At 46.1% G+C, this 12,202-nt stretch overlaps 1 protein-coding gene across 1 annotated transcript; it reads left to right on the plus strand.

The window, feature by feature from the left end:
• The first annotated feature begins 4,169 nt into the window (after window positions 1–4,169).
• On the plus strand, window positions 4,170–6,600 carry LOC120840633. Its single transcript, XM_040211238.1, has 4 exons — window positions 4,170–4,357; window positions 6,017–6,179; window positions 6,248–6,487; window positions 6,583–6,600. Exons 1-4 carry the CDS (start codon window positions 4,170–4,172, stop codon window positions 6,598–6,600), a joined length of 609 nt encoding a protein of 202 aa, XP_040067172.1.
• The last annotated feature ends 5,602 nt before the right edge of the window (window positions 6,601–12,202 follow it).

A 12,202-nucleotide genomic window follows, 5' to 3' on the forward strand; every position in this document is an offset into this window, starting at 1 on the left:
CTTCGGTGCTTTCGTCTAATCCTGTAGCATGAAGCCTGAGCTTAATATTTTGGTGTTGCATGCACACGCAAACTGTGTGAGTGCCGCTCCCGCTTGCTAGGACACAATGTTGAAAAGCCGCACCTGAAATCGCAGCTTTTTTTCCATTCCTCGTGCGTTTCATTCAAGTTGAGCAACAACAGACGCTTTTGGCGACCACGTCGCACGTCCTTTTTTCCCGGTAGGCAGTACGAGACAGCGTCGTCCTGATGATGAAGGCCTTAACTTCTTCGCTGACCGGGCGGCCTCTTCTTTTTGGCACGGTGCCCAATATTCCTGATTCTGACCTGACCTTTACGGCTTGACGCGCTTGTCGTTCCGAGGCTCCAAAGACCAAGAGGGTGGGGCCAATGTTAGAAGTTGTAATTTTTTCTGTCTATTTTTCTCCAGGTGAAACCTGTTTTTTACATCTTGCATGAGTGACACGTAGTCACTCAAAACAGAATCTTTATCCTGGTTCGGCTGAGAAGTTCGTTTCTGCTGTACACCCAAAGATGTATAAATTCTTCTTTCGGCAGAGATTTTAGGTTGTCTAACCTTCTTTTGAGCGTATGTCTCGCGGCTTGTTCGCCCTCGTTTTCGTTGGAGAGGGCTCTCTCCAACGGCTGCGAGGGCCTCGTTGACGCTCTCAAGTGCTACCTCGGGGTCACCATGCTCAGAAGGGGCATCACTATCCAGAGGTGGTGCTGGTGCTTGAAAAGTAGGTCTCTTCTTCAATTCGAAACAATTTCGCCGGCATGCTTGACAAAGTCGGTTTCCAGGAATAAGGTTTAAATTGGGGTGCGCATCTGCCAAGGCTATTGTAATTACAGCTGATCCACGGCGGTTTTTGACGTGTTCATAGAAAGGGTCTAACCCTTTCTATGAACTTGGATGCAATCAGTGATGTGTACTTTTTAAGGTATACTTGATAATGATGTGAACACACTGTACGGATGTCACCTTGTGGGCGCCCGGAACGGAGCGAAAGGAGCCGCCGATTCGCGTGCGTGAGGTCTTGAGCGTTGATGAGGGACCGCGTCTTGGTCTGTGTGGTCACATGGCACCCCATTGCACCCAGGGAGCACGGAGGAAGTTTGGCTTCTGCAATGAAAAAGAAATTTAAATGCAACATGACTGCTCCTTCATCCACGTGAGCCATATCTGCGTGCTGCACATAAATGACATGTCGGGCACATATGCACCTTACGTGCAGAAGCTAGCCTTGTACGCAAAACGCCATTCGGCTTTGAACTTTTATAACGCTAATTGGTTTGTAACAGGTATAAGGCGAACCATGTGTATTTAATATAAGCCAACGCATCCTTCCCTAAAGCTTGGGCATATACATGTCTAACGTAACACATACTACATGTACGACAAACGGCCAGCTTAAAAAAAAAAAAATAGCTAGTCCATCTGGTTTGAAAAAGTCATGAATTGAGCGGCCGCAACTATACACCAACTCATGTTTACAAACAACCGGGCGCGCCCTCTCCCTCTTTTTTTCCCTTTCTCTCTTTCTCTGGCGCATGCGCGGTGGCCGGTGGGCAAAAAGCTCGGCGTCCCTGTGTAAACAAGCCCTTGGTATACGCTGTTGTTTTTCTCATTGTGCCGTGTATTTCGCTTGCTATTGCTTTTCCTACGTGCCGATTGCAATGTCGGACTACTACAGCGGCCTCAGCGAAGCGGACAGAGCCCGTTATGACGCGAAGCTGCGTGTAAACGGTGTGGACTACGGCGATCCGTACCGCGTGGACGCCTCGGAATGGACGTTGACGGGTCGGCGGTGGCCCCCCGTTACTATGATAAACATAACAGTGTATCTGCTTTTCACGCCCAGCCGATTTACGCCGGACACATTGCAGGCGTACAAGTCCCTGGAGGCGTACAACTACGTCGAGTCAGGTAAGCAGGGCTGCATTCCATCGCCTACCGAAGCCAGCTGTTTTAGGCCTGAGTTGAGACGATGTTTCAAGCGTAGTACGGACTGAATTTGAATGATTTGCGCCACAGAGCAAATAATGCAAGGTGTTGAGGATTCATGTAGGTCATTCCGAGATCCGTAACGCCGCAACCACGTTTCGTTGGTGCTGTACATACTCACTCTAAGATAGCTAGCTTTTTCCCGTGTCGGTCGTTGATTTCGTCGTTCATATGTCTGTGGTTAAAAACCGCCTTTGTAACACAGCTTCGAGTTTTACGTGCTAATGCTTACCCTGCGTTCCTGTTCATTCCATGTGCGTGTATCACGCCCACGCGTACCTGGAACAATCGTCATTCAGAAGTGGCGTACAGTAAAAAATCCAGTCGGCAAAGACGCCTAGTCGTTACAAAACACGTCTAACTGCTCGTGCAGAATGTCTCGTTCTCAGCAATATAGCCTTGACTGCGTATTGCAGAGCTGTGCTGTGTACTGTCCAGTGACTAACAGAACATGCGATCGCCGGTGTCTCCCGTTTTCTGCCAACAACTGATAGGCTGTCATAGAAGCCACTAGTGGCCGCGGTGTGCTCGTGTGAGGCATCTACCATATTAGAAATTGTTGTTGAACACCAACATGAACAAGTTGTAAACAACATTATTTTCATGTCACATATTTCTTGTTTTGGGCCACATGCATGCACATCTAAATTCAGATGTCACATTCCTTCCACCCACTTGCAATTCTGAGGCTGCTGTTTTGATATTCTTCTCAAACATAGGATGTCGTGGACAAGATGGTCATTGTAAAACCACCGCCATGGTGTCAAAATTAAGAGGGTATTTGGTTGAGAGTGGTCACCGTTGACTGGTGTATTGGTTTTGTATTCTTGCCCAGGCCATGTACGTGACGTCCGGCTGTGGCAGCCTGACAGGCACGAGTTGTGTTTTGTGCGGGCGAATGTCAAGCCATCGCAGAGGGCAACTGGCCCACCCCATGACGCATGGGTATGCCTGGACCATAAGACAGGTCAAGTTTACTGTGGCCACTGCACATGTAAAGCGGGGTAAGTTCGTTCATAGCTGCACCGGCAACACAGCATTTTCCAGAAGCATTATTTGCTCGTTTAGATGAAAGCTGATTAACTATTTACCTCTTTCCTTGCAGTCTGGGTGAGGTCTGCAGTCATGTAGCTGCACTTTTGTTCTGTGTGGAATACACGGCCAGAGTGTCCCAGGAAGACTCGTCTACCTCTCAGCCGTGTGCATGGACCAGGACGGTCGCAAGAAAGGTCTGTTACAGTACTCATGCATATTGTAGATATGAGCTCTTGTCAAATATTTTTAACTATTCTAGATCCTGGTGTCTGGAACCCTATGTGACAGATTGTGTAACTAAATTACAGCTGTCTTGCGTTTCTTTTGGCTACCTGCATAAGTAAAGCCGTGCACGAAAAGGGACTTTTGTATCCGCATTCAACCTGCATTCATGAATCCTGCATTCGCAAACTCTTAAAATGTGTGCTCAATGGCGCTAAAGTTAAAGGCATTTTGCTATGAGAATTATCATGTTGGCCAACCCAACAAAATGTCAGGATTGTAATTATTGTCCTTGGATAACAATCCCAATGCCTAATCCTTTGCCCAGAACAAGCAGTCTTCAGTGTCCGAGGGCATAATTCGGGGAGCTTTTCAGGATTGTGACAAAAATTATGCTTGTGCTTTTTGGTGACGTCACTGGCTGTCTCGCAGCCAAAGGTATCAGTGCAGCGAACAAGCTGTGGAGATCACATTATAGCATGTCCATGTTCAATCTGTTATCTACATATTGCAATGAATCTTTAACTCCATTGCTCAGCTTCATTGTACCTACCGTAGTTGCAGGTTTAGATGGCCACTGTAGTTTTCTCTGCTGTTGTAGTGCCATTGAACCCTTGATCATCAGTGCATATCCATGCATAAATGGTAAATATGAAGGGCTATATTTAATAATTATGACACTAGTTTATTCCTTTTGATCCATGTGCTACGATCAAAAGTTTCTAGATGGAACATAAGTTCAGTAGCAGCGAGGTGTGTAAAATCAATGTGCATTCATACAATTTTTTGCCACGCTTTGACAACTTGAGATGCAGGCCTTTAAAAAAAAAAGGGCGATGTAAATGTGGATGTCTACACCACAGGAGGACATGGTCCCTGTCCACCAGCTGGACCTCAGCAAGCCTGGAATGCCGAGCCGAACCCTTCCCGAAGAACCAAACCATGTGTCCGGGGATTTCCAGCTCGCCGACAAAGCCCTCTTCCAAGAGATTCACCGACTAAACCCTCAAGCAGTCGTCCTGAGGTCCATCCCAAAGATGGACGACGGGGACACCGACTCCGCCTCAGAGGACGAACAGTCCTACACATTTTTGAGGCAAGCTAGTGCTCATTCCTGTTACTAAATTTGGCACATTGATACTTTAACCTGTGGGTTTCTACTTTACCTGCTGACACTGCTAGGTAAATCGCACTCCGTAGCTCGCTATTTAAAACTGCTACGGTCCAGTTCATCCGAAGACTGCTGTAAGGCTCCAATGGAGAGGAGACAGCAGCAACACACTGAATTCGTAAACGATGTGTTTATTGGCACTCGAAAACGACAACACGCTTTGCCCTGTCAGCCAAAAAAAATAAAGGGTTGGTATTGCCTTATTTGACGGAACTGCCTGTGGGGCCCATGCTGCCGTATGAGGCAGATTCGTGGCAGGCGAGATGCTGCAAAAAGAAAGTAAAGTCCCTGCTTAGCCAGAGCCTCCCCCTATGGGAGCTCCCATTCATTGGTCTGAACCGGCTTAAGTAGCCTGCGGGAAATGGATGTGCTTGGGGCGTCTGGTTGTAGGTTAGCCTGGACCTGGGCAGCTCCATAATCATTCCGAAGGGCGCACTGGCGGCATGGTCATCGAGTGGGCGAGACCACCCATCTGTTGTTGGCGGAACATGATCAAAAGAGGTCAAAATAAGGACTTAAAGACGAGGGCTGGTTTTCTTCAGCACCTAATAGTGTGACGTGCCTTACACAAAATGCAGGTTTTTTTGGTGCTTTGGCAGCAAGTTTCTTTAATTCATAACATGGGGCTAAGCTATCAATCAGCCCCGAATTTTTAAAACAAATCAAGGTTATAGCAATGTGTTGTTGGGCAAGAGACTACCAGATTACCAGTGAAGTGCAGTTGTGCTTTCACCAGAAATCTCTTGTCGGAAGGGGGCACATATGACTGCGGGTGCTGTACACCTCGTTACTTCGATGGGCTTCTCTTCAATCTTTCTACGACTAGTAAAAGTCAGTGCGCTATCTCCTTTACTGTCGTGCATCCCCTGGGAAGAACATGTCCAGAACATTTAAGTTGCACGAGCCTTGTTCATTGATGCAGGAATGCTCATTGCTTCTGCAGAAATGCTAGGGGTAGAAACAAAATTGTGAATGTATCGTCTCACGAATGTGACAAACGTCGCCCAGAGCCGTGTATGGGGAGATTTTGGCCAGTCTATGATCTTGCTGCTGGACGCCCCCCTTCCGAGTGAGCCAATCAGCTCGCGGCGCTGAGCGAGAGGCATGAGCACATGTGCGTGAACTCTCAGCTGCTCCCAGCTGAGCGGGGAGGGCTGCCATTTTCACTCATTCGTCCGGCAAAATGCATGGGATCGACATCCAAATTTCGCTTCTTTCCTTTTATTTGGCAGGCTATGGCAAAAAAAAATATTGTTATTCCTCGGTGGCTTAAGAAGCTAACGAATTAAGTTTCTTTGCATTTGAACGGAAACTTTGCTTCCGGCGAAAAAGAAATAAGCCCGTAGCAGACAACGCCTAACCTCAACAGGGCTCGGCGCCGACTGCATTGCGTCAAAATGGCGGTCGTCTCCTCTTTGCTCCCTTCTTTCTCTCTCGTCTTTAGGCGCCCTCCTCCCTTTCCTTCACTTTTCTCCTCTCCGGCGACTTCGTTGCCACACCCACTGGGCTAACTCTCCCAATATACGGCTCTGACGTCGCCTATCTTCATAGTGTTCTAATTTTTGTAAATATTTCATTTTTAAGGAAAGTCAGGAGGACAAGATCAACGAGGATGTCGCTCCCGCAAGACATGTTTGTTCCCATGAGAGAAATTGAGAGGATAGAAAAGAGCACGAGACGGCAGGCGACAACACTTATGTGGCGGGAGGTTCGCTACGGCAGAATAACTGCTTCCATCATCAACAAGGTTTGTGAACTAATGACATTCGCTCAATTTTCGTAAGTGCCAGCATGCCAAGCATGTGCCCTTTACAGGTGCGCACAATGCGAGACACTACATCCCCAAAGGCCATCCTCGACCTCGTTCTACTAAGAACCCCGCCATTGACCACCGAGGCCATCCGCTGGGGTGTCGAGAAGGAGCCCGAAGCCAAGGAGGCATATCAGAAGTTCATGGAGACTTGCCACAGCAACTTCAGGCTCTGCAGTGTTGGGTTCGTGATCGATAAGAAGGTTGTACCCGCTGCCATTATTCTTCTCTTCGTGTTTGAATGTGCAAGGACAGACAAAGCTTGCACAACTTTCTTAATTTATATCTTAATCAGCTGGTGCCAACAACTGAAGCACTCTTCCCTTGTTCCATTTCACAGCCTCACAAGGAGTTGTAACTGTTGTATGTTAAGGCTCGTTCACACAAATGTAACCGAGAACGACCGAGAGACACAGCCGGTTTTTAAGCCTCTTGCGACGTCTTAGGACCAGCTCTGCTGCAGCACATGCGGTCCCAAGACGTCGCAAGAGGCTTAAAAACCGGTCTTGTCTCTCTTCGTCCTACACGGTTACAAGTGCATGAATGAGCCTTGAGGGGCGTCCACACCGGAATTGAAAAACATGCACGACTCCCGACTTTTGTTGTGACAAAACACCGCGTCGCAGGAAAGAGAGACAAAAGCCTGGGCTCACCCTCTTTCAATTGGTTTGGGAGAGGGTTCTCTCAAACCGGACCTTTGCTTATTGCATTTGCTTAGAACCAAACTGATTAAATGCAAAACTTTCCATGTTTTGGTCTTCTGAAAGGAATAATGTGCTTAGATGGGCCAGTTAATACATTGCAAAATGTATAAAGCGCCGTAGAAACATGGACCAAGACGCGAAGAAAACGGCATGGGGCGCACTCCTGAAGTTTATTCGAAAAAGTACACGCTATTACTCCCAACAGGAATGCACAGTCATCAATCAATCCCTGCGCAGCTCACGTTAATCTCAAAAGCCTCGTGTAGTTTGTGTGACACCTTGTTTTTGTATTTTGCCAAAATCTTTCTGCTGTTGGATGACGGGGCGCAAGGGCATCTGCTGCAATGAACAGCGAGATGCCGTGATGGTGTCGTCCTCGTGGAAGCTGCGTGTTCGCGAGCTTGATCATTAACACACATATTTGCACTACATAGCTTAGCCCACACGTCATCGGGATCTTATGCACGCTGCCAGTCGTGCACTCTGTGTACTTGTCCCTATGTCTAGTGTTGCACGGGTCTATGAACGGCTGGGGATTATTGATTCTTTGGCATAATCGCGACATCTTGTTAGGCGCTGAAAACACAGCCGAGACATTGTAACGCTGAGCCTCCTCCTTAAAATTGCGTGTGACGCCGTGCATATATGGAATAACCACCATTTGATGGGGGAATTTATGTGCAGAAGAAGGGAATTAGCATCGGTGCCAGTGTTGCTCCTGTTTTGTGCAATATTTTTTTAGGTGTGCGCAGAAAGGCTATTTCGGAGAAATTGATGAAGAGTGATGGCAGATACAAGGTATCTAACTACGTTGATGATTTCCTCATCCTCGCACCCACAATCGGTCCCTCTAGTTGTGAGGAGGTGCTAAAGGTAATTAAATCATGTTGCCACGGATTGTCTTTCACTCATGAAATACCTAAAGATGGAATAATGCAATTCCTCGACCTCAAGCTGTTTTTTAGGGGAGCACATTTGCTGGACGTATGCACATAGGTCAAAGAAGGGGATTCTTCCTTACGACTCCTGTCATTCAAAGCTCGTGAACAGAGATATTGCCAGCTCGCGTTTAGAAGCGTCGCTTAAGAAGTCCTGTCTACGCAGCGCACAATATAGCTTTGTGAGACGGGTAGGCCGATTGCGGAGGGGGGATTCCCAATGAGCTCATTGGTCGAGGTAGCCAGGAGCCTGATAAGGAAATTTAAGACATCACAGAAACCATCCTGCGACATAACACTTCAACGGCCGGTGGTTATTCTATATATGCACGGCGTCGCACACATTCTTAAGAAGGTGGCTCAGCGTTACAATGTCCTGGTTGTGTTTTCAGCGCGTAACAAGATGTCGTGATTATGCCGAAGAATCAATAATCCCCAGCCAATCATAGACCCGTGCAGCACAAGGCATAGGAATAAGCACAGAGATTGCACGACTGGCGTCTTGCATGAGATTCAGATGACGTGTGGGTTAAGTTATGTAGGGCAAACAGGCCGCTATGTTAATGACGAACACGCAGCTTCCACGAGGACGACACCGTCAGGGCATCTCGCCGTTCATTGCAGCGGATGCCCTTGCGCCCCATCATTCAACAGCACAAAAATTTTGGCAAAATACAAGAACAAGGTGTCACGCGAGCTACACAAGGCTTTTGAGATTAGGGCTAGAGGAAACAAGTGCGTCAGCGAAACGTCTTTGGCCCCATCGACGGATGAGTAGGAGTACTTAAAACGCGAGGTGGGCAGAGAATGATTGATGACTGTGCATTTTCCTAGGGAATAATAGCGTGTACATTTTCCAACGTACTTCAGTTGAGAGTGCGCCCTGTGTCAATGCTTTCTTTGTCTCGGTCCAAGTTTCTTCAGCACTTTATACCCTTTTATGAAAGGAGATTGAAAAAAAAAATTACTGTAAAATCCCTTTTGTGGAATGGGGGCCCAAATAAAGTGCTTGCGCAGTGTTCAAGCCGATCACAATGCTGTACCATCATGCTTGAAAAAATCACATCGGAGAAAAGAACCTCCTGGCTCAGCAGCATTGCATGCGAGCAGGCTCGTGTTACAATTGTGTCAGTATGCCTGCATAAAGGGCATAACATTCAACCCTTATATCGTTTCGTGGCCCCTTTAAGCTTTCAGTTCGTGCCTCTGTGTGAAATTTGAGGGGTTCCGTATATATCATACTAGGGCTGTTATTATCACCATGCTTTTTTTTCTATTTGGCGGTTTTACTAGGATAACTTCCTTGGCGCGTCCCCCGAGGGGATCTGGACGTGCAGCTGCCATGGGGTAGGGACATTAGAAGTCAAGTGCCCGTGGACACTGCGCCATGATGACTCTCAAGCCAAGGACTATGAGTGCCTCACCGCTGACTTGCAACTGAAAGAGTCGCATCAGCATTTCATGCAGGTGCAGACGCAACTGCATGTTTGCCGAAAAGAATCTGCACACTTCTTTGTGTGGACTCCAAATGACTACGAGCTAATAGTCGTACCTATTAACAGGGGACTTTATGCTCCTGTTCTGGAGAAGGCACGATCATTCTGGGTCGATCATGTCGCACCGGAGCTAATGTAATAGGTTGAATAATCTGGTGCTGAAGGGGCACTGAAGTGTTTTTTATAAAAGATTGTTTTTGATATATTGTTGAAAAGGTGTTAGTTATACATACATAAAATTGTAGATTACAAAACAAGATATCCACCTCGGGGCAACAGAAAAACTGCGGACTATTTTTTTCAATTTCTAGACCAATGAAAGTCCTACGATACGTGCAGATTCCGAACGATTTTATTATAACTCGTTTCGAAAAGAGTCGGATAGGTACACATTCAGATAGGACTCCACTTTTTCACCGCGGGCGCAGCCATAGCTTGCAATTTGCTAACAAGCGCCCTTTGCCGACCACTTCACTTGTAAGAAACTCTCACGAAAAAGGCCGTGTCGCAATCTTTTAATATGTTTTTAATAAGTTAATTGGCTATGCACGATGGTAATTTAGGGCTTATTGGGACGCTTAAGAGCATCTAGGTTGAGTTGTCACCACAAAAGGACGATCTCAGAATCGACTTCAGTGCCCCGTTAACAACTTCCCGCAATTTCAGAAACGGATGGCTAAGGAACATTGTAATTCTATTTTTGTTCATCTTCGTTCTATTTCGTGTACATAAATGTTTCAATGACTGTTACTCTGCTAAGTTCCGTGCTTGTTTTGTATGGTTCCTGAAAATGTGACGTTGTGTATCGCTTGTAATTTGCAGATCTGGAGTTCCTTTTTTTATGCTGTGTACATGCATATGATGAGTTTCTTTTCTAAAATCGACTTCTGTGCCCCTTTAACAACTTCCGCAGTTTCAGAAATTGATGGCTAAGGAACATTGTAATTTTATTTTTGTTCATCTTTGTCCTATTTCGTGTACATAAATGTTTCAATGTCTGTTACTCTGCTAAGTTCCGTGCTTGTTTTGTATGGTTCCTGAAAATGTGACGTTGTGTATCGCTTGTAATTTGCAGATCTGGAGTTCCTTTTTTTATGCTGTGTACATGCATGTGATGAGTTTCTTTTCTAAAAGAGCCAGATCCATACAATGTGAAAGTGAAATAAACGTGGATGTTTGCATATCAGATAAACTTCGAGCCCTGTAGTGTGGACAGAATGATAGGCCGAGTGGAATTAAGCAACAGAACCTTTATTTGTGATTACATGACAAGAAATAAAAAGTTCTGTCAGGAAGTACACAGGTGCAACTGCCTTCTCCAAAGAAATACACACAAATTAAACCTGGAACAATTGATAAGCTTGCAGTAATGTAATAACAAATACAGAAAATTGTCAAAATAAACGGACATGCCAACTACTGGTGCAAAAGCTGATGTGTCCCAAGCGATTTCCTGCGGACAGCACCGTGGGATGGTACAACCTCATTCAAGAGAGCCTTGATCTTACTTCTTAGTTCAATGTGCCGGAGGAAACAGGAATTTAAACTGGGGTTCTCAATAAAATTAAATTTATATTAATGCAAAACCACTAACTGTCCCATGGAGCAAACCGACGTCATCAGCTTTGAAGCCGTGCCAACAGCACCTAAATTCCCCTGTCCCAATGGAACAAAGTGAAGTCGCAATCTGATGGATTGCGAGTTCACTTTGAAACTAACGTGCGCCAGCCCATTGGCTGGCGCACGTTAGTTTCAAGGAATGAGGCTCCCATTGGCTCTCACGCGGCATAGTTCCAAACTATGCCACCAGAGAAGCCCTCTCCATAGCGGCGCAGCGAACGCAGCGGCCTAGCCGCCGGTAACAGGTGCGGGCCTGGCCGCACAGCCTGCTCGGGCAAACTTCAAATGGGCTGCACGGCCGAGCTCAGCGTGGCCCAACCACCGCATGAAGCGCGCGTTTGGCCGTCGGCCGCCCCTCGGTAGTAGCCAAATGTGGCCGTCCACGCCACTACACCGGAGACGAACAAACTAAGGGAGCGGAAGAATGACATTCACGCTTTCGCATTCACAACTCGTAAAAAGTGCTTAGGTGTCCTGACTTTTTAAGGCCTACTTAAGTTTTTATGAAGTGCCCAAATTCCATTACTGCAAAGAGAGTGATCGAAGAATTTTTTTAAATTTTGTCCTACACTAATAGTCCACACAAACATTCATAAACGCATAGGTAAAGACTCATTCGTCCAGAAAAGCATAATTAAATAACTGAAGTAATATGTACTAGGTAGCTGATCTAATTCATCAACTGCATGTAGAAAAAAAAAATAAATACAGTGGCCAACCGATTTTTTTTACTCTGCCGGGAGTCAGAATAATTGAGCAGTCCGAAAATGTGGGTCTGAACAGCAGCCCTGGGTTACTGGTGTTGCCACGCCGAAGTCCGAATATTCAGGAATTGTACCGGCATGCATTCGTGTGATCACTACTGCTTCACGCACCAAGAAAAGATAAGTTGGCACATTTTGACAGCTGATTAACTTTACGCTGCCTAGTAACTCACACAATTTAATATTTTAAAAAGAAGATGCTACTAATTTTGTATTTAAAGTGTAGGACAGCCACCGTGTGTGCCTGTTTACAATGCAAGTAACTTGCTAGTCATTAAAAGAGTAAAAGGCAAAAGGTTAGCTACCAATTTGAGTAAAAAATGTAATTGTTGCTGGCTAAAAGGTTCGTACTGCATGTACCCCAAAACAACACAAATGTGGTTGAATCTTGTAGAAAGGACTTGAAAAGAGATCTGGTAGTTTCAACAATTGCAGCTG

Source organism: Ixodes scapularis, unplaced genomic scaffold, assembly GCF_016920785.2.
Source record: "Ixodes scapularis isolate PalLabHiFi unplaced genomic scaffold, ASM1692078v2 PGA_scaffold3__209_contigs__length_174095766, whole genome shotgun sequence".
NCBI classification, from domain to species: Eukaryota; Metazoa; Arthropoda; class Arachnida; order Ixodida; family Ixodidae; genus Ixodes; species Ixodes scapularis.